Source organism: Rhopalosiphum padi, chromosome 2 (genome assembly GCF_020882245.1).
Source record: "Rhopalosiphum padi isolate XX-2018 chromosome 2, ASM2088224v1, whole genome shotgun sequence".
NCBI classification, from domain to species: domain Eukaryota; kingdom Metazoa; phylum Arthropoda; class Insecta; order Hemiptera; family Aphididae; genus Rhopalosiphum; species Rhopalosiphum padi.
The window spans coordinates 75699687-75722827 of NC_083598.1; the positions used below are offsets into that span (position 1 = coordinate 75699687).

The 23141-nt window shown below is 25.5% G+C and overlaps 4 protein-coding genes across 4 annotated transcripts; 1 reads left to right on the plus strand and 3 right to left on the minus strand.

Moving 5' to 3' along the window:
• Nucleotides 1–1637: 1637 nt before the first annotated feature.
• On the minus strand, nt 1638–5927 carry LOC132921989 (U11/U12 small nuclear ribonucleoprotein 48 kDa protein-like). The gene is made up of 7 exons (XM_060985265.1): nt 5637–5927; nt 5116–5279; nt 4189–4354; nt 3796–3855; nt 3172–3319; nt 2963–3098; nt 1638–2906 (listed from the first exon to the last, which is right to left on the minus strand). The coding sequence occupies exons 2-7, from the start codon at nt 5251–5253 to the stop codon at nt 2013–2015; spliced, it is 1542 nt and encodes a 513-aa protein (XP_060841248.1). The 5' UTR covers nt 5254–5279; nt 5637–5927; the 3' UTR covers nt 1638–2012.
• Nucleotides 5928–7291: 1364 nt separating this feature from the next.
• LOC132922487 (replication factor C subunit 2) lies at nt 7292–9532 on the plus strand. The gene is made up of 7 exons (XM_060986045.1): nt 7292–7665; nt 7749–7860; nt 7956–8164; nt 8235–8430; nt 8508–8717; nt 8792–8905; nt 9177–9532. Exons 1-7 carry the CDS (start codon nt 7523–7525, stop codon nt 9282–9284), a joined length of 1092 nt encoding a protein of 363 aa, XP_060842028.1. The 5' UTR covers nt 7292–7522; the 3' UTR covers nt 9285–9532.
• Nucleotides 9533–12373: 2841 nt separating this feature from the next.
• On the minus strand, nt 12374–15092 carry LOC132921378 (protein CNPPD1). The gene is made up of 6 exons (XM_060984374.1): nt 14765–15092; nt 14572–14689; nt 13724–13923; nt 13512–13640; nt 13127–13273; nt 12374–13060 (listed from the first exon to the last, which is right to left on the minus strand). Exons 1-6 carry the CDS (start codon nt 14822–14824, stop codon nt 12644–12646), a joined length of 1071 nt encoding a protein of 356 aa, XP_060840357.1. The 5' UTR covers nt 14825–15092; the 3' UTR covers nt 12374–12643.
• Nucleotides 15093–15872: 780 nt separating this feature from the next.
• On the minus strand, nt 15873–17347 carry LOC132921379 (cytochrome c oxidase subunit NDUFA4). The gene is made up of 3 exons (XM_060984375.1): nt 17161–17347; nt 16878–17024; nt 15873–16035 (listed from the first exon to the last, which is right to left on the minus strand). Exons 1-3 carry the CDS (start codon nt 17206–17208, stop codon nt 15985–15987), a joined length of 246 nt encoding a protein of 81 aa, XP_060840358.1. The 5' UTR covers nt 17209–17347; the 3' UTR covers nt 15873–15984.
• Between the last annotated feature and the right edge of the window lie 5794 nt (nt 17348–23141).

Genomic DNA, 23141 nt, shown 5'->3' on the forward strand with positions numbered 1-23141 from the left:
TAATATGTATATTTATACTGTAGTATTTCAATTTGTAAAACACAAAATTTAGTAAAATCTTTCTTTGGTATAATTGGTATAACTGCAAATAATACATGTTTGTGTTGCCTAAATAACACAAGTAATTTATCTTATTGACACTTACTTAATTCTCAGTTACCTACAAAATGCAATTCAGTATAGAATATAATAAAATTTAATATATTTTTCTAGGTATTTCCAATTATCACCTTACTTCCAAACGCACAGATTCATTTTTATAACGAATAATGAGATACCGGGAAAATGGACCCACGACGGCAGTATAGCTAAATTGCCTACCTAGAACGCCGTGTTATCATCATTTTAGTATGTAAACAATTTCAATACAATATCCCCTTCAGTCCATTATGTTTTTTCTATGTTTCAGCCCTAGGCAACAAATTACCATCGTAGTTATATTTACTGAAAAATTCGATAATACAATATAAATTATTTTTTTTAGTCGCAGTATAAAACAAATTTTATAGTCAAAAATAAATGTTTTCTACTGCCAGAGAACTTTTTATCTTTCGTCAATGTTGATTTCTATCAGTACTAAAAATATTTCTTAATAAAGTTAATAGCTTAAAGTGTTTAAACATTAAAGGCAAATTGTTCAATTGATTGTCAATAAAATCAAATAAACTAACCATTACTTATACAATATTACTCTTATTTATTGTCTTAAAACATGAAACAAATTTATAATTTATGTTATCTCTAGGGCTGTGAATTTAATGCAAAAAACACATTAAAAATTTCAAAAATTATAGAACAAAATGCACTTAAAATGGTTTTTAATTTAATTTGTATAATGATATTAGTATATTATATACATGAAAATGTATTAAAAAGTTGATTTATATGAATTTTGATTTTGATTTTGAAATTTATTGATTCTTTAATAATGCTATTTGCCTAAAACATTTTTTAAAAAGTTTAAAAGGTTTTCAAAGACCTTAATTAATAGAATTTAATTAAAAATACCAAAAATGAACTAAAAAAGGAAAAAATGACAAAAAAATGACCTAAAAATTAAAAATGTCAAAAAATGCAAAATAATAGTTTTGTAAATGGATTTGTTGTTACATAATTCAAATTGTATGCTTACAAAGCTACGTTTCACAATCACCAAAAAAATGCACTTTCCTACAAATTCACAGACCAAGTTATCACTATAGATATGTTCACTTAGCATAAATCATGACATAAAAAAAAAAATATAATACTGTATACGTACTTATGTTTTTTTGTAATAAATTAGTTTATTAAAAGACCATATTTTAACATGATACACTCTCTAAAATCTACATTAGCAAACCTATGACAATAGAATATTTACAAATATATTTCATAAATTGTAAATAATATATAAGTTGCCATTGTTTAGATTGGTATTGTTTTTCTCTTAAGAAATATGTAAAGTAAATATAATATTAATGTTCCATAATAGTTGCATAGTTATGTAAAATATGACTATATCATAGTTAAATTTATCATATACAATATAGAATTTTAATTCTGGGAAAAAATATCTTTCAGTGTCATTATATATTATCAAATATAATATATTAATATCTGAATGCTCCTAAGAAGAAAAAAATTAAACTATTGCATAATAAATACAAAAACCATTTTATTAAAATTGTACAACCAGTTTGTGTATTTGAAACAGGAAAACCAAGAATAGAAGTTGTATACAACATATATTTGCATTATACTATTACGGATTTCACTTATAAGAGAATATAATATACTATACTAATACAGTTCAACATTTAAATAATTAATTATTCGATTAAAAATATATAAAAAAAAGTTCAAAAGGTTTTTATAATTTAAAATTGTAAAGTGAAATTACAATTTTTGAAAAGATACGTTTTTATTAAATATAAATAAGTTTTTTTTTTTATTATAATCATTAAATCATATTAAATTATTGACTTAACTTTCAACAAAAAATGCTTAATGTTAATAAAATATGAAAAAATTTATGACTTATTGATGGGGTGGATAATGTCATTATCATTTGATATTTCGTCATTAATGTTTTCACAAACGTCAATAACATTTTTTTTATTCTTATGAGATCTTCTAGGACTTTTAGAATGATTTTTCTTACTTTTATGCTTTTTTTTCTTTTTATGAGTTTTACTTGACTTAAATAATAGTGTGGAGTCTTTTTCACTAACTAAATTATTATAACTAGCAAGGCTCCTAGAACATTTAACCTTTTCAGGTTCTTTTGACTTAGACCTTGTTTTATGCTTTTTAGATCTTTTGTGTGTACTTTCTATAGATATTGATTGACTTCTAATTCTTTTAGACTCACTTTCTTTAGATTTCGATTGAGTTTTATGTTTTCTAGATCTTTTATGTTTATTTTCTGTATAAATACTTTCTTTGGATTTAGAACAGATTTTAGGTCTCTTATACTTGGTTTCTTTACATAATGAGCGGGACCTAGATCTCCAAGATCTTTTTAATTTTAATTCACCAGTTGATGGTTTTCTTTCTCTTGATTTGGATCTACTTTTTCTTGATCTCGATTTAGATCTACTTTTTCTAGATCTTGATTTAGATCTACTTTTTCTTGATCTTTTAAAACCAGTTTTATCTTTACAATGAATTTTAGACATAGAAACATCTTGATATGAACTCTCACTCTTCTTTTGACAATACTTTAATAATTTAGATTCCTCTGTCTTAATATCAAGCCAACGAGTGTATGGATTACCACTATAATTTCTATTACCTTCATATTTGTACATAAAACGGGCATTTGGTGTAGACTCTGTAACAGTATTTGAAGTTTGAATGCCCACTAATTTATCTTCTGAATGAGACAAATTATTTGTTAATCCTTCAACTAATTCTCTTAAAACCTAAATAATCAAAATAATTAATTATAATACTAATAACTTGGAAGCATTTAACTTACTTCTACATAAGATTTTCTATTTGTATGAACTCGTTTTCCACGATAAGCAGCTCTTCTACGTTTTAAGTCTCTCTGCTCTTGCAAAAGCTCAAGTTCGGTTTTAGGTTTATCATCAGTTTTATTGAAAACATCCTCACTAAGGTCAATATAAATAATAACTTATTTAAAAAATGATTGAAAATAATTAATATATTTTACTCAAATATTACCCTGTAAAATCATTTTTAACATCCTTGTAATTAGGCGGTCTGGTGTATTTTACAGCACTATCATATAATATCCTTCTCTCATCAGGAGTAAAATCACAAGCATAGCGTTCAATACTTTGGGAAACTTCTCTAGGCTTAAGGTTTATATCTAAAATAAAAATACGACACTTTTTTAAATAATTTTGTAGTAGAAATATAGATAATGTTTACAGTAAAAATAAAACATGAATGAAAAATAGCTAATAAATAAAGATTCCTTATAAGAGGTTTATTTACCTCAATTATAAAAGAAAGTATAATAATTTTCTTCAAGCAAGATATAAATCCAATTTTTTTTTTGTCAAATTTTAAAAAAAGAACAAATATTTGAAAAACTGTTGAAATTAGTAGGTACGATTATTCATAGTTGGAGTAATAACAAAACACTATAATAATTATTATTATCAAATAGAATAGTTAAAAAGGATATAAATGTTTTTTTTGTAATGTACAATGAAATATTGTAAAATATCTTGTACCAAACATTCTTTAATCATATCTGAAAAAGATTCATTAGCTGTTATAAAAATAATATTATTGATGTACTCAATAAATAACATTAATTAAATTTCTAGTTTTACTAACTTAAAGTCAAATTTGATTCATTGTAGGCAGTTTCCAAAATACGCATTTGAGTAATTTCATCTGTAACAGGTTATGATAAGAAATTTCTTTATTAAGTATAACAAAAATAAAAAACAAAAATAATTAAATAAATTATAAAATAATCAATTTTTTGAATCATAAAGATAATATTATTGAATTTATCAGTAAATCAATGGCTATGCAACCATGCCAAAGAATGAAGTATTTTTTCATATTTCAAGTATGTAAGCGGAAAAAAATACAAAAGTTTAAAAATGTATCATAAAAAGTAAACAATATTAATTCTTAAAGCGTAAATTAATAATGGTATTAATATATGTAATCATTAAGTATTAAAATATATGTATATATATTATACATTGATAAATATACCAATTGTCACAGTCCGGTCCGAAGATGTTGATAAATTATAAGAAGGATAAAATGAATGAGATGAATCATATCCATTTTTTTTCAATAAACACTTTTGACAATGACTCTCGAGTTTAGATGGCGACATTCTGTGTTCACTATTTAATGGACACTTCACAAAATTATCCTAAAAGCAAATTAAACAATTATAAATAAAGCAAGTGCATAAAAATGTATGACAGAGTAAAATGAATTATTCTGAAAGAAAAATTTACTATTTTGTACATTTTTAAAACGAAGACAACACATGTAGGTATAATAATTATGATTAGAAGGGTACCTGATATGCCTGACATTTTATAATTGAGGCTATAAAATTGAAATTCTTGAGCAAGGGTTCCTTATTAAAACTGCTGTTAGGTACTTAAATAAAATGTAATATTTCATAAAATATATGGTAGATTTTAAAATATTTTAAATTTGCGTGAAAAAACTTATGAAGATAAACAGCAAGATGTAATAGAAAAGTACAAATCATAAATAAAAATTAAAGCTATAATAGTAATTAATATTAGTTTTGAGAAAACATATAAATAAATGGCTCAAAATCACTGTAGACACCCCTATGGATATAATAAAATAAAACAATAATCTTATTATTATTTATGTTTTGGGATCTAAAAGTATTTTTCCAATCTCTAAATTGAAGGGAAAGTTTAGGAAACATTATTCTAAAATAATCTTTTACTAATATAAACTTTTGATCTTTGAGAACTAACACAAATGTTAATTACTCACTAAGTATAAAAAAAACAACTTCAAAATATGCCATACAATTGTTAAAACTTTATAATTTACTTTTCAAACAAATTCCACACAGTATTATAATCAGCAATAACTATTCATTACAGATAGAGATCAGTGATTAGTGAAAAATTGAATATTTACTTTGATTGGTGTCTCATCCAATGTCCATCCAACTTTTTCGACTAAACACTTAAGCGTGGTTTTTGTATTATCAATATAGTTTTCAAATTGTTTTAACATGTCTTTTCTGCTAAGTAATTCTTCTGTTGATAAATCCATTTTCACTCGTCCTAACAATTGAACACCTAATTATAATCAGACAATATTTGACATTATAAGTATAAGATAATAATATTATAAAGGTGTATTTCTGGTACTTATATAAGTTAAGTAACCAGTTGTTATATTTGTTACAATTTACAAGTAGGTGCGTAAGCAAAATACTTTGATTTTACTTTTTGATAATTTATAAAAGACAATCACATTAATTCTTAACAAATTAATAATATTAGTATAACTTAAGTATTTAATTTGCAATTACATAAATTTGTCAGTTTGTCACCCAGCGCAAAATTGTATTATTATTTATTGTTGTAACTTGTAACATTACTGTACACTAAATCATAGTAACTACTAAACAAAGTATAAAGGTAAATACAAACCTTGGTTTAATATAGAGTATAGACTAACTTCGTGATGGTAATCGTGACACTAACTTATCACTTCACTACTAAATAAAACATAAAAATCACCAACTAAATAATTATAACCACAGAAAAATGCATTAGGCATGACTGAGATTTGAGAGCTCGGACCACAAAATACTAAATAGATCAAATATAATAGTTAGAACACGCCAACACGGTAGACGACAGTATTCTTAGACCATAAACTTTTGAGTATTGATGGAACCATAGCCAATGTAAACAATTTGAAACACCTCATATTATATTATATGGAAATACGTTATCTAATATCTACGCATGCGTGAGTATACTCGTCGCAAATTTATTTGAGTTATCACTCGAGAATTCCCAGGGAGAATGCAGTTATTAGAATAAATAAGAGACAAGTTTACACACACATAATAATATGATGTCTCCACGAAGAATCTAGGAAAATAAGCCCCGTGCCAAACTGCCAACTAAATACATAATAAATTAATGAATAATGATCATAATACTTTTTTATTGTAGTAATATAGACAATATAGTGTATACTTGCATATACTTTTAATAAAATAATATATCTATGTTTCTTATTAACTATTAAATTATTTTTTTTATTATATTACATTATTATGTACATGCCTAATTTATTATACTATGGTACTACATTTATTTTATTCATAAAGTAACTATAAAAAAAAATTACATAAAATTATAAAATGTACAATATAATAAAAAAAAAATTATATATTTAATTGGTAGGGGAATTTTTTTCTATACCTACCCCGAGCTTTTTATCATATTTTTATAACTCCATTCACGGTCTTATATAAGACCGTGACTCCATCTATTATACGCAGTGGTGTTCCCATGAATTTTTTTGAGAGTATACTATATCATCAAATACGCATGTATTATGGATTTATGGGTATACGCAGTTACCCATAATATTGAAAAAAAATCTTGAGAGTATACGGCGTATATGTAGTATACCCTATGGGAACACCCCTGATTATACGACTATACTCCATAGTGCCTAAGTATACAATCTAAGGATATAATTGACTGGCATCGATACAATTTTTGACTTAGTGAAGTATGAAGCACTGAACTATATATTTTGGTCGTTTGATAGGTTCAAATTGTTCATCATAGGACATAGGTCCAACTATCCGAGAAACAATAGCTGATAAATTCTTTATGGACACCATTGGAGTATCACCGCCATCTAATGATTATAACTTAGGGACTTAGGGTATGTCCTGTACTCCTATGTATCATCAAACTATTAAAATAATTTTTTATATTTATTTTCAAATTCAAATTATTATTTCAATATTATTTTAAACTTTTAAAGTTACATGCTTTTCATCCGCATAACAAAATGTTACAATGTAACAAATGAAAGGTATATTTTATAGACGTGTATGGTTTATTGTGTATATAAACGTGTTTATAATGTTGTTTTTCAAAAAGTGTGCGCCATATATTTTTGAATTTTTTTTTCTTAGTTCAAGATTCATGATAAAATTATAACCTAAATTTTTTTAAACAAAAAAATATTATTGATAGTGTTATCTTTCCCGCCTTTTTAAACAAATTATAAGTCAAAAACCCAAAATATTACATATATATATATATAAGCCGGCCCACAACAACAACAGTCCATAATATGCTGATTACCGAAACACTGCATAAATATGTTATACTTCAAAAATAATTTTTTCGAGTTTGTATAATTTAACTCATAGCATGAATTGGTTTTTATTTACAAATTTGTATTAAACTGTAATTTGTTTGTAAAATACACGTCGTATAATATTAAATTGTAGTTCTAAAAGTCGTTTGTATATATTTGTTATTTAAACCGTAATTTTGAAATGGAAGTCGATAACCCAGAAGAAAGTGCCTCAACCACGGCCGTAGTGGATCCCATGGAAGGATCTTCGACCAGCATAAACGACGTATTAACCACCGTGACTCCTCAAACAATAACTATTAAAAGTGACTTAAATATGCCATGGTAAGTGCATGATACCTACCGACAAACCTAGTATCTATCTGTATTTGACATAATTTTTATTATTTATATGATATTATATCTAGGATTGAAAAATATCGTCCAAAATCATTTACTGACATTGTGGGAAATGAAGAAACAGTCTTGCGACTGGAAAAGTTTTCTTCGTGTGGAAATGTACCAAACATAATTATTGCTGTAAGTTTGTAGAACACTTAATATATTTTCTTTTCATATTTTAATGTATTCCAACTGTAGTGGCAAATTGTATTAATTTTGAAATAAATTTATAGGGTCCTCCTGGTGTTGGTAAAACAACAACGATATTGGCTCTGGCTAGAATACTTCTAGGTAGTGCATTTAAAGAAGCTGTATTAGAATTAAACGCGTCCAGTGACCGTGGTATTGAAACAGTACGAAATAAAATCAAAATGTTTGCCCAGCAAAAAGTTACATTGCCTCCTGGTAGACATAAAATAATTATTTTGGACGAGGCCGATAGGTAACTAAATACTTGGTGAAATTATTGTTTATCTATTAAGTACCTCGATTAATATATTATCTATTTTTAGTATGACTGATGGAGCTCAACAAGCACTTAGACGTACTATGGAATTATGGAGTAATACAACAAGATTTGCACTGGCCTGTAACAATAGTGACAAAATTATTGAAGCAATTCAATCACGTTGCGCCATGTTGCGATATGGAAAGCTTTCAGATCAAGAAGTTATGACACAGATTCTTAAAGTCTGCAAACAAGAAGAGGTAATGTACTAGGCATTAAACTTAATATTATCATTTTAATCATAAGTTGGTATATTTATATAGATATCTGCTTACAGGTATCATTCAGTGCTGACGGTTTAGAAGCTGTTGTATTTACTGCTCAAGGTGACATGCGACAGGCGTTGAACAATTTACAATCCACTTGGAATGGTTTTAGACACGTCAATAGTGCAAATGTATTCAAAGTTTGTGATGAGCCACATCCCCTACTTGTTAAAGAAATGTTATTGGAATGTGCTGACCAAAATATTTCTAAGGCGTACAAAGTAAGAAAAACATTATTTAAATGTTACAAAACAAAGATTCTTAATTAATTTGATATTATTTATTTTTTTTATAGATAATGGCCCATTTATGGAAACTAGGTTATGCCCCTGAAGACATTATTACAAACATATTTAGAGTTTCTAAACATTTGGAAATCAAGGAATCTCTGAAATTAAAATTTATACAGGTAAGAAGGTTATACATTGGTCACGTTTCAACTTGTAATAGATAAAACCATTTAGTAATTATTTATATAATTTATTGCAATTAAGTAGTTTAAAGACAACACTGACACTAAAGTTTGTGTTATTCTTCAATTGATCTATTTAAAATTGTAAATTATCCTTGTAATTATGTACAAGAATTTAAACTAATTTAAATGCTATTTAAGTACTGGTTATGTATTATGTTGATACATTTATTTTTGTCTTCTAATAGTTATAAAATATATATTTCAGGAAATTGGAATGGTTCACATAAGGATTGTTGAAGGAATGAACTCACTACTTCAATTATCAGGATTATTAGCTAAGTTGTGCACAGTAGCGGCCATAACAGAAAATTAATAAAGTTAAAATTTGTGATAACATAAGTTTCATTATTTTCCTCATATCAATTTTCTAGATTATTCTTTCAGTATACCATTATAATAAACAATGTAATTAAAAATTATTTATTGAATCATTCATAATATTTTAAAGTATGATTTATAAAAATACATTGTGTTTCAAAAACTACTATATATTATGATGTGCGACATTTTTATTATTATTTTAGTATCAATGTAAATATTAAATTGTTTTTTTAAATTAAATCATTTATTTATATTCATAAAATACTAATTTTTGGCATAATAATATCAAAAGTTCGAAAAGTTGAAAGATATTATGTAAGCACATATCACAATTCAACAGAAGATAACTTCTATAAACACACAATTTATTAACTCTTACAATGTATTAGAATTCAATTCCTTAAAACTCAATAATGCTAACACATCTTAAGATATATATGTTTTTTCTAAATGTTTTTTAGAGAATAAAAAAAGAAGGTTTATAACTTTATAAGAGGTGCAATTAGTCTGGAATGCAGCTCATACTACTAACTAAAGATTAGAAAGTTTACAGCAAATTTAAAACCAATTAAATCAGTTGAAATAGTGATATTAAATATTAATTTATAATTCCTAACAACAATCTAATTTTTATATTACCTAATAATTGATAAACAATAAAACAACTTATTGCATATCACTAGAATTATCTGTAGTTGTCTGATCAGAACGGATATACATATATTTATATTTTTAATATTTATAATTTTTGAGACTGAACACATACTAAGGCCTTTTATTTTTTAGATTCTGAACAAAAACCCAATACAAGGTTCTCCAAAACTTTTTTTCTTCAAATAACTATAAAAAAAAAACTCCAGCGTCAATATAGGACAAATTTATAAGCATATAAAATTTATTTTTTAACGAAATCGAGTAAAATAATGATATATTACAATTTAAATATAGGTAATAATATAATATATCCTACCTACTAATTATCCTAGACTGACAAATCATCTCTGTTCAGAATCGTTTTTCGTATAGAATGATATTGTTGTTGCATTCAAATTTAACACGTCCATTATAGACTAGTGACCTGCCTCCCATACTATCAGCAGAGCAATACCCACTTGCCCACCTTTTTTAAATGTATAAATTTAAATTATTTACTAAGGATAGTAAATTAATCTCTATGGTATATTTGGTAGGTATCTATGCAGTGGCGCCCAATATATATTTTTCAGGTGTGGCAAGAAATAATTCTACCCACCCCCTTATAAACTCAAAAGTCAAAATAATATTATTTTATACATTTTATCATATTATTTTAATTGATAATATTAGTAAATATTAAGGTACCAACCAATATAATCTGTGTTTTGTCAGAATAAGGTGTATTCATTTTTAAAGAGATATACCAATATACATTAATATACATTCATACCAATATGTAACAGGCATTATATTTTTTAAATTCATTAAAACCTTCAAAATAAAAATGTATTTTCGAGTATTATGTAAATAGTATACAGAATAGGTGGTTTACTGTTTATTTCAAACGGTTTACGAAATATAAAGCATGAACAAAATACAATAACATTATCATTATTTTATAAAAATAATTAATAATGAACATATTTCAAGTTAATTATTTTATGTTATTATACCCATTACCTAGTATCCACCCTCCCCTTATTTTCAAGGTGTAGCGACCGCTACACCTAGTAATAGGGTTGGGCGCCACTGTATCTATGTATAAAAAAAAACTTGTTTATTTAACAGTTCATTTCAAGTTATTCAGTACCCTCACAGCACAGAGAGTACTTTGAGATAGCACTAGGATTTCCAATAGGAGTCCCGGGAGTTTCCTTATGAGCTCCTAAAATCCGCGTATTATAATACCCAATTGGAGTAAATCAAGAATCCCGGTAGTAATCAACTATGACTCCTTAAAGATATCACCAGAAACTTCTTATAGGAATCACTTAAAACTCCAAATAGGTATCCCAAAAAACTCTTTATAGGAATCACTAAAAATTCCAAATAGGCATCCCAAGAAACTTCTTATAGGAATCACCAGACTCCTTGTAGAAACAATCAAAGATTCCTAATTGGAATCAAGAAAAAGAATATTTTAGAATCATTTATTGCTTCCTTTTCTTTCTTGACTTACCTTTTATATTCTCCTCTCTTATGTTATTGTGCCCAAGTAACAAGGACCATAGGCGTGCGCACTGGGCGAGCAGGATGAGCCCCGGCTACTAATAGAGAATTTATATTATCAATTTGAATATATTCACTATAAACTAATTAAATTTATAGTTAAACCACACTTAACTTTATTTAACTTTATAATAATAATAATAACCTTGTGATTAATATAATAAATTAATTATCCTTGGACTGTTAAAAATTATACACACTTGTTAAATGTGAAACTTAACGATATTCCATTTTTTTTAATCACTGCATTGATAGTTACATCAATGTTAACTTGATGTGTAGCAAGCATGGGCGTAGGTAGGAAATATTTTAGGAGGAAGTTTTTGTCTAAATCTATATTAATATTATAAAATTATGAATAATTTATTTGTATGTATTAAAAAATACAATTGTTTTATATAATTTCGGGGGGCGTTTGAACACCCAAAACCCTCCGCTTACCTACACCCATGGTAGCAATTCTAACAATATTGAAATATTAAAAACAATAAATTTCAGCATTTTATTATGTTACCTACTTTTAGGAACTTTGGGATTAAATACAAAAACCAAATTTGATTATTACAATAAAATTATAGGTTTTTAATTGTTTGTGTCTCATATAACATATTAATATACATAAATCAATTTTTCGTGTTAATATTAACAATTACAATCTTTTTCAATTTAAACAATCTAGATATAAAAATTATTATCAATATTATCATGTATGAAGGTATGAAGGTCATTTGTAACCTAAATCATAAATGTATTAAATTTAATATTTTATTCAGCCTTTTACATTTTTATAAATTCAATTGCTCATTAACTTATTTTTTGTAGTAAGTATTTAATAATCAGAATATCAAACTAAAAATAAAGCTAACTTTAAATATGTTAATAAATTAAATTTTATAAATACATTTGATATTTATAATTTATACTTCTGTTCATTAAAAATAAATCCAGATTAATTTTAATCACAATTGTTGTAATACTTATAAAAGCTATTATAATAACAAATTAATTATGAAATATTCTAATATAAATTAATGTTAAAAAGATGTATATATTTGAATTTCTGATGAACTGATGAACAACACAAAATATTAGTTAAAATATACTTGAGTAAATTGAGAACCCATAAAGGTAAATAAGATTTCAACTTCAATATGTATAATTTATAGTTGTTAAATAATTAAAAAATATAATACTTTTGAAATCCGAAATATTTCGAAATTGGTTTTTGTTTGGTTTACTAAGGGTAGTTTGAAATGATAATTGACGTTCATTATTAGATACGCATATGTTCATCAGTAACAAATGGTCTAACAACTGTAGTAATTTAGATGAAGGCCATTCTTTAGAAATATTTTTGACATTTTCTGATTTTACTATGTTATTTGTTTGTGTAGAGGGAATTGTTGGGTAATTTGGATCAGACTCAATTTGTTTATACAATTCTTGAACCAACTTTTGATTTCCAGCGTTAAGTTGCATAGTAGTTGCTGTGACCACAGTGATAACAGTTGACATAGCGATCATATGTTTCATTTTTTGGCGTACAATTTTCCTTCTGTACAACTAATAAGCAATAACATAACAAATAAATAAAAGCAATTGAATTAAATTAAAAAAATCTTAACTAACTTTTCTTATTTTTTGTACAACTGATGAGATTAATAGGAACATTTTCAATAGTACACAGTTGGATTTCTTGATATCACCATATAGTTGATTAACTATTTCTTTATGTCTATTTGTAAATTCTTCATCACTTATAAAAAATTCCCAATTCTACAAAAATATTTTTATTTTTTTAAATTAATTTTTTGCTTATAATATTGAGCTTTAGGGACTAAATTGTAATTACTAATTAAATAATATTTTTTACATAGGTATAAAATAGCATTAAAATATATATTTGATATATTTCTAAAATATTCACTTATAATTAAAAACGGCATACCAATTTAAAATTAATAGTACTGGTAAAATTAGCATTAATTTGGAATTTTTAAAATTTAAGTCTTACCATAGCTGATAAATAATCTTTTTCCATTTGATTGATAGTTTTTAGACTAATACCATAAGCGATAGCCCATTCACTATTTATTGCAGAATCTAGTTCACCATCATCATGAAGATATTTACTCGCAACTAACTATAAGTAACATTTAAGTAATGTAGTTTAATTAATAATTTTATATTTAACAATAATTATTTAATGATTATTATTTGATTTACCAAAGATATCAAAAATAATTCAGATGAGTTAATAGATTTCAAATAGTTAGGATTTGATACTTTAAGTCGTTCAAAATACATTATAGCCAATACAAATGAACATGTATACACATATGGTGATTCATCTTCACCATCAGTGTAATAATCAAAATCTTCAAATTTTGATATCAATTTCCCTGTTTTAAGTTCCTGAGCTAATTCTGTAAATAAACAAGGTAAAACATAAAAAAAATTGATTATTAAAATGTGTAATTTATTACATTATTCTTTGAAATACAAACAAATATAATCTCTAACAAGGATAGGTAAGAAACATAAATGCCTTGGTTGAATACATCCAATCTTATTCAATGCATAAGTATATTAATCAATATTCAGGCAATTAAGAATAAATTATAAATATATCATACTTTAATTTATAATTTTGTTACTGTATATTTTATTTTACTATTAGTTGATATCCTAAATTTATTTTAAAAAATAAAATATATATATATATATGTATATATGATCAGAATTCAGAATATATTTATGTAAAATTTCAATTATTACATATTATGTTGTAAAATTAGGTACACTTATGTCAACACAAAAGTGCAAAACTTAACACAAAATATGTGTAGATACCTAATACATATAGGCAAGGCCAGTGTTAAGGGGAGCAAAGCGGGAAATTTGTCTAGGGCCACGCGCTTTTAAGTACACCTATGTCCTATAGACTATAGATGACTATGGTTATTGGTTAAATAAGTTTTGACTTCACAAATTGTAGCGCCGTCCCTGCATGTAGGGCATACATTAACTCAATGGTTAAATTATCGAATATGATCGAATAAGTTATCTCATACCAGATAATGGCAGTCGTCCTAAAGTGGAGTTAAGCGGGAGTCTGTTGAAACTGTCACCACAAAGTGCTGAAGTAAACTTTGACAGAAACAAATCATGGTCCTGTTCGTTGTCCAACTTCTGAAATGTTAAAGAAAATATATGACGTAAGACATTGTTGCAATAATATAATTTATCGGGGTGATGAGGACTTGCCTTAGCGTTTGGAAGTTTCATTCTATTACGAGTTTTCAAACAGTACTTCGATGATGTCATGGTCTCGTTATATGTTCCGAAAACGGCTTGATGATAAATAATAAAACACCACTATATTATAATCGACTATTGAATTTAACTATAGTTGCATACTTCGACGTTGACGAGCAAAGTAGGTCGCGTTGAACGAAGATTAAGATCAACGATAGAGAAAAAAAACCCGAAATAATATTATTATCATAGAACTGTGTGCCTAAACGTAAACAATTCGTTGAACAACAATTTGTTGCTGAGATATTCTTTTTCGAGCCCACAAAAAGGTTATTTTATCACCAATATAATAGTAGAATGATAATCAGGTAGGACGTAGCCATATACAATAATTGTGTGCACAAGTCATACATTATTATTTATAAATTGTAGCGTCCTCTAGTAGACTATATAAACAACGTTAAAAGTAAAAACGTTGACCCTCATAATATGAACATATTTTTTCACGAGTATAATATGCAAAATATATTATTGATAAATTTATCAATTATACTAAAGGTTTTTATTGTTAACATTGTCAGATTGTTATAGTATCTTAGATCATATACACATATATGATCTAAGGTTAGTATATTAGTATACAAGATACTTAAGGATCAATATATAACCTATATACTTCTGAATTTCTGATTATACAATATAATGACAACTTTTTCAAGTCTGTTATTGCCCACCAAATGTATAATTTTTTGATAAAATATATCTTGCATATTAAGATACAATATTCAGAATCTATAGTAACTTGTATGTATCTAGATACTTTTATTCTTGCTCATCGACATTATCAATTATAAATTAATAATTATTAATTTGTTACAGTTGTACAAAGAAATGTAATTATTTTATGTTTAAAATAATTTAACAATAATATACCGTAAACAATGAAAAATGTTTAATAGAAGATTTTGCTTGTAAAAATGTATTTATAAAGTTAATTAAATAACATATTTTCTAGACAATATTTTATGAATAAAGCTGTAAAACTATCACACAAAATTCACCAATGTCAAATGAACATTGTGTATAAACATAATGTTTTCATATTAAAATATCTAAGTACATTTTAACATTTATTCTTTATTTAATATAGAAAACACGACAAAAGATTCATAACACTATGTTCATTTTATATAACTGATCGAACAATATTGATGTTGATTAGTGAATTTCTAATATTTAGGTGCTGGACTTACTGGAGGGTCTGAGCTGGTAGAATAAAACTAAAACAAATAAAACAGGAGAATTAGTTATTAGTTTAATATATTATTGAATATGAAAATAAAACACTGCAACAATAGCATTAGAATATTGTTGCACATAATTTAAAGGTATGTCAACAATACCACCAAGGAAATATAATTATACTACCATCGATGCAGTATGCAAGGAGGACCAATAATAAATAAATTGTATATTTACAAATTGTATTACTAAAACGCTTTAAGGCCCATTAAAAACTAAAAGTTTAGACAAAATTAATAACTATTGATGCTTACTTTTCAGTTTCCTAGTAATTTGAATGTAATTTATAAAACTGTTTTATTATTTATTCGTACAAAAGATTCTGTATATCACCGAGATAAAAATCTCAACAGCAAAATGTTAATTTTTGGATAGTATAATTTTATAGCAAAACAGGTGATAACAGAAAAAATATCATTTAGAAATATATTGAAACCCAAAGGTAACGAAAATTTTTTAATTAATTTATCTCAACTTTAAAACATTAAGTAAATACTAAATTATTAAGTAGAATAACTTAAAATTATCTACTAGATGCAAATTTTCTATGCTGTACGTTTGTAAGATGTTGGTATAACATTCTCTTAAAACAATTTTTATAATTTATTGTAGGTACTTTAAAAAAAAAATTCTCATTTTCAATTAATTAAATTATTAATTGTTTGTTTGATAATTTAATTTAAAAACAGCTTGTAAGATTAAAAACTAGCTCATAAACTACACACAACCAAATTAAGTAATTTCTAAAGTGAAATCAATCAGTTAAATACAAGTTTGTAAATATTGTAAATAACACTATGTTTACAAAATATCAACATACTTTGTAAGTTTTTTGTTTATATTCTTCCCAAGGCTCTTGATTTTTCTTTGGGTGCCATGTCACTTCAGGGCTTTTCATTGCCAGTCGAGTCAAGTAAAAACCAGCACCCGCCATACCAATACCCAGACAAAAAAATAATGGGATTAACTATAAAAAAAAAAAAGTAAAATTTAAGTGTTTAGTAATAAACTTTGTATTTGACCTTTGTAATAAACTACACAGAACATTGAAGTATTAGAAATAAATATTATATTGAACTTACTAAATTAAATTAATTACTTACGGACTTATGTTTTTTCAAGCTCTCTATAGTCATTCCTGGCATAACCATTTTGAATTTCTTTGGTACCTTAAACTTAGAAAATTAAAAGTTAACTAGAAGCGTAGACACTTAAATGTGAAGACTGAAAATGATAGAAATAAATTTTATGTATGGCCTATCGCCTATACAGCCTTGGCGTTGCATAGAAAATCAAGCAGTGCCTATTTTTTTTATAGTACTGTTAGATAACAGATGATATTGCAGTGTAGCCAACTGCACCATTCGAATCGTGGAAAAATACCCACGGAAAAAGCTCAAAAAAATACCCATACTAAAATTAGTAACTTCACCATCGCTAAATATCAAAACGGCCCAAACTGTAAAAACTACCTCAAAAAAAATTTACAAATATAATATAATAATAATAATTCTTCATTTTATCCTCCGTAGACAAATTTAAATCGAATTAATATCATGTTTTCCTTTTTGTTTTAATTTTTAGCAATATATAAATTAAATTAAGTATATACCTTACGGCAAAAATCTATTTTGTAAATGTGTAGAGTTCGAGTTCGACTTAAAATTTTTCCAAGTTTGGTTCGTTTTAGGTTAGTAAAAAATATGAAAGTTCAATTCACCAAAAATTCAACCTGAAACAGAATCCTATAGTTATTTATATTACATTTGAGATTCCTACATTCTACCCCTGGCTACGGAAACTTTATCTATAGAGTCCTACGACTCTCCCTGGATATCCCATATTTAACTGGTCATTCCCCGACCACGTTACATATTGGCGGAGGTGCCGAAGCCTGTAATAATTACAGTTGTATTGAAATACATGGATTTTGTTTCAGTTTTTATTAATTTATAATTTTAAGTAATTAAAATTTTTTTTTACGAGTAAAAAATTCAGTATAAGCGAGATAAATTTTAAATAAAGAAAAAGTGATCAATAATGACTATAGGTTTTAAGAGGAAATTTAAGGTTTAAGAAAGGTAAATGAATTTAAAATAAAAAATTAAGTTTAAGTAAGATAAGTTTTTGAATAAAGAAAGATTAAGTAATTAATATTGACTATAAGTTTAAAATGAAATTTAAGTTTTAAGAAAGAATAAACTATTTAAAAATTAATTAATTAATTAACATGAAATTCAATTAAAAACAATAAATAAGTTAAAAAAGTTAATTATAGTTAATAGTTAATCTATTTAGACCGAATTATTATTAGCAGTAGTGACAGTTAAATAATGGAATGTGGTATTTAAAAAATAACAAAAACAATCTAACTATAAATTTAAATACAGAAAATATTAAATTGGTTTCTCAGAGTTTTAATTTATTGGAATCTGATAGAGAAGGATTAATACAATTTCTCAATAATTTAACGTTGAAACAAGTACAGATTTTATTTAATGCAAGTAACGCAATTTGAGTAGAACATTTTGAAGGTAATATATAAAACATTTAAAAGACAAAAAATTTGATATTTTTGAATCGCCCTTATCACAAGAGGAATTTGATATATTTTTCAAAGGTAAATTAGGTAAACGGACAGTTTGTACTATATATTGTTTAAGTTGCATATCGTGGACACTTTGTACGGTGATAAAAAATTGATAGAAATCGATCGCGGACGTTTTGTACGGTATGTAAACGGTGGTGTTTTTATTTCGCATGTGTTTGCATATTTTGGATAAAATGCATATTATTGCATTTATTGAATAAAATGAATATTATTGCGAAAAACGCATGTTTAGTATATTTCGTAAATAATATTTATAATTTAATACTAATATTACGTATTTAATTCAAGCCCGCTGATTAAAGTATAAAACTTGGTTGTCTTGTTAAACATAAATTTTCAATTTTTTCAAACATAAAATTAAAAATATTTCCACTATTGAATGTGAATTATAAATTTTATTTCTAATTATAATAATAATATTAATAATATTAAGACAAACAACCAATCACTGATGTATTCCAATAAATAAATAATTTTTTTTATACACGTTACACTACTAAATTTTCAAACTTTCAATTATTATTTGTCATCAATTTTCCAATATTTACTCCAGAAATTTATACCATATTCTAAATATGACCAATGCCAATTGAGGTAACAAATTCGCAATTTATGTTTATCCAACCTAACAATCCATACTTAGCAATTTCACAAAATAACCAACAATTTATACCCTTTTCTGATGTTGACTACAACAAATGCACTCTATAAGGCGTTACTATAAAATATTGTAAGTTTTTGCAATTGGACTTATATAATAAAACATTTACACCACTATCTTGCACTCAGCTACCGGTGCTACTACTTCCCAAATCTGGGTTCCAGATTTAAATGAACAAGGGATACATGTAACGATTACTGTAAAAATTTAATTCATTCTTATTCAATTATGTCATGATTCATGGATATATATTTTTCATAATTTTTTTTATAATTTGTTTTTATCGAATATCTGTAGATATGCTGTTTGCTATTTAATATGTACTCATTGGCTTCTGTCCAAACTTGTGAAAAATATCTAACGATTTGTTATACATTTTTATATACTTTCGTAGCCGGGTAATTTGTTGTATACTTGTATCGATAAAAAATTAATATAATATGATGTAAGAAAAGAAAATTATGTTTAAATATTTTAGATAATAAATATAATTACAAATTTGATACTTGTCCACCTAAATAAAATATGTACTATTTTAATTGTTCCATAAAATTAAAGATTACATAAATACGTATAATTATCGAAAGAATTATAAAAATCAATCATAATGGGTTCCCCCCAATCTGTCGTACCATAAAATCTTAGGTAATAATATTTTTTTAAGTTAATTAAATGTGTTAAACATATATGTACTTTACTTCAATAAGGTAACCCTGATCTTAGTATTAATATTGCACACCGAGGTCGAGTCTCTGATACCTCGTTAATATAAATAAAACTTAAACCTGCATGGTCGGAAGACGTAGGCCCGGCGAAGAGGGGACGTTACACTATATATATATGCATATTATATTATATATATTATATATTGCTAAAGATATTAAGAAACGAATTGTCATAAGCATTACACAATTATCCATTTATTAATGATTTTAATATTTGGGTTTTGTCTCTCTTCAATCAATTTAGCGCAGAATATTGTTTTATAGTTTTTATATTTAAAAACCACAATGTTTTTGCATTCAAAAATTATTTTAAACGGTAGTCTATTTATTTAAAAATAATTAACTTATTTATTTGTATTATCTACTACAGTAATTTTTTAGGTTAAAAATATTGAGAAATTAAAAAAAAAGTACTTGCTTTTGAACTGCATTCAATTTATATGATTTGAGATTTTTAAATGCCCTAAAAAGTTCTCCAGAAAAAGTTAAATTATTGTAAAATCAGTCTTTATCTGATCAAAACATACATAGTGTTTCAAAAGTATTCATCCGATTACAAATTTATATAGCTAACGACCCATATACTGATCGAAACTTAAAATAAACTTGGTTACCTATCTTATCTTTGAATCTTTCTATTAGTATATGGTTCGTTTACATGCGACTAACAATTGCCGAGCTATACATATAGATTTGCAATCGAATGAAGACTTTTGATACACTCTGTACAATATAAAATGATCATAAAATATTGTTATCTTTTTGCGCAACGATAAACGTCGTTTGATGATATAAATAATTATTTCCTATGTCTGTGTCAGTCATTATTTTTCTTTTAACATTTAGGAGCTGAATGATAGTTAGTTGGCTTAAACTAGGATCACTCGTACATTTAGTATTTTAGTATGTTAATGCCATGAATATATTATAACATTTTAGACTTTTGTAGTATCCTTCAAAAAAAATAGTAATTTTAATACATTATTATGTCCTATAAAATACATTCAGAGAAAACTGAAATCATTTTGAATATTTTTTGAAATTTTGGAAAGTGCTGCAATTCCATCCTCTCCACACCAACACCGCTATACCACTGGCTTTTATTGATATCAAGAAATAATCAAATATTGTTATCAAATCTTATCATATTATCTTTAGTCTATCATATATTAAGATAACAATAACAATATATATGTTCATGATTAAGATTATAATTGTATTTTTTCTGAAAAAAATGTAGCTTCCGCCCCTTTTAGATTTCTATTTTCTAGATCCATGCCTGGTCAACAATTCGAATAAAAATAATTTAATAATTATATAATTCAACTGAAACCTATTAGGTAGGTTTAATGAAAATAAACAAAATTATAAGATTTTTATTTGAATGATTATTTTTTACTTAAAGTTCATATTTGTATTGTCTATTTATTTTTAATGAGGATAAGTTTAAGTACTACAATATTACACAATTTTCTGTGAAATCATGAACGGTCAATTTAGTTTTAGTGGTCGACGCTGTATATGACAATCGCTTCGTAAAGTAATGTAAAACCACCATTATTACGTCATACCAGTGAAAACGATAGAATAATAAATGTGTTAACAAATATAGAACGTAAACAATATAATAAACAATGTCGAATGTACACATTTATTACTCTATAATATATTACACTATGTTTTTTTAATGATATATGCAATATGCATCAACCTACGAAAAAATGTGAATAATTCGTTTTCTCAGATTCTCCAACCATTTAGGTATAAGTTATAATCACTAAGGGACACGGCAATGTTTTACAATAAGTCTAAAATCTTATAATAACTTTTACGGTTTTATAAATGATGTATTAGATTAGTTTCGTTACTATTTACGGTGAAATTTGTTATTCTATGTAGGACTTTATTGAAATGGACGATATTATTCAGTTATAATTTAAATTAGAAATAATTATGCATGTGACTATAATCGACAATTAATTTTAATTTATAGTTATTTTGAAAATTTTATATTTTATAATATAATTATCAATATATTTAATGATTAAATATTTTTTTATCAGATGTTATATTTTAAATTATACATTATTATGTCGATTTAAAATATGTAACTATGGTAATATATTATTATTGTTATTATTATTCTCAAATCCTTTTAAATACCTTTCAAACTTTTCAAAATGGACTATTGTCCTTCATCATTAGTACATTAAGTTTAAACGACTCAATAACTACATGTTTAAATTTTATTTGGAACATTAAAAAAAGGGGTAGTTCTCGATTCAAAAAGAAGTTTGTATTGCCACCGGACATTCAGACATTCATCACGAATTTCCATTAATAGCATATCTATTTAGTCCAAACCAGCTGTGTAGTTTATATGTTTAGCTAATGATAAAACGGTTGTAAACACGGTTCATGAATCAGCACATTCGTAAGTATGAATATATTATTATATGATATATTTATTCACCCTGTTACTTATCTTTGCTTACAGTTTTGTAGAGAATAATTTTATTTTTGATTTGAAATACCTATTTTAATATATTGGTAAAAATGTAATTAGAATATTTTTTTTAAATTAAACACAGTCTTAGAGTATGTACATACGAATAGGTAGTTGTATTACTTGTATTATTATATACTCTAAAGATATATTTTTTTCTCACTTATTTATTATTCCTTTTGTAATAGTTGGATGTTAATGTTTATAGTTAATACATTTAAATTTTAATTATGAAAATAAGTATCGTGATGTTTAATATTTATAGTGCCTATAAATTTTCAACAAATTTAAAACTATTTACTGGGTTCAGAAACAAAGTAATTTAAAAATATAAAACAATTATCTAGGATACGTCTTATTTGATTACTTTTACAAAAAGTATTTAAAATAGTATTCTTATTTTAGATGCTGAATGAGCAATATAATATATTGATTTTATAATGGTGTGTACTTTTTTGTTTTTATGTCTGTACACACAAATACGATAGATAGTCAAAAAAATGGTTAGATTTTCAACTTTGCGAGTGATTTGAGACAGAAAATTGCATCTAATTTGTAATTTATAATATAAAGAGGTCAAA

Bases quoted from the DNA above. Each gene is read 5' to 3' on its own strand.
- LOC132921989 (XM_060985265.1), bottom strand. From the start codon at position 5,253: ATGGATTTATCAACAGAAGAATTACTTAGCAGAAAAGACATGTTAAAA. The intron at 4,355-5,115 runs GTAAATATTCAA...ATTTGCTTTTAG, and splicing joins TGGATGAGACACCAATCAAA to GATAATTTTGTGAAGTGTCC. The intron at 2,907-2,962 runs GTAAGTTAAATG...TTGATTATTTAG, and splicing joins ATAGAAAATCTTATGTAGAA to GTTTTAAGAGAATTAGTTGA.
- LOC132922487 (XM_060986045.1), top strand. From the start codon at position 7,523: ATGGAAGTCGATAACCCAGAAGAAAGTGCCTCAACCACGGCCGTAGTG. The intron at 8,431-8,507 runs GTAATGTACTAG...ATCTGCTTACAG, and splicing joins AAGTCTGCAAACAAGAAGAG to GTATCATTCAGTGCTGACGG. The intron at 8,718-8,791 runs GTAAGAAAAACA...TTTTTTTTATAG, and splicing joins ATATTTCTAAGGCGTACAAA to ATAATGGCCCATTTATGGAA.
- LOC132921378 (XM_060984374.1), bottom strand. From the start codon at position 14,824: ATGACATCATCGAAGTACTGTTTGAAAACTCGTAATAGAATGAAACTT. The intron at 13,924-14,571 runs GTATGAGATAAC...GTTTATTTACAG, and splicing joins AGGACGACTGCCATTATCTG to AATTAGCTCAGGAACTTAAA. The intron at 13,061-13,126 runs GTTAGTTAAGAT...ATTGCTTATTAG, and splicing joins TTGTACAAAAAATAAGAAAA to TTGTACAGAAGGAAAATTGT.
- LOC132921379 (XM_060984375.1), bottom strand. From the start codon at position 17,208: ATGGTTATGCCAGGAATGACTATAGAGAGCTTGAAAAAACATAAGTCC. The intron at 17,025-17,160 runs GTAAGTAATTAA...TTTTTTTTATAG, and splicing joins GCTTGAAAAAACATAAGTCC to TTAATCCCATTATTTTTTTG. The intron at 16,036-16,877 runs GTATGTTGATAT...TATTTGTTTTAG, and splicing joins ATAAACAAAAAACTTACAAA to TTTTATTCTACCAGCTCAGA.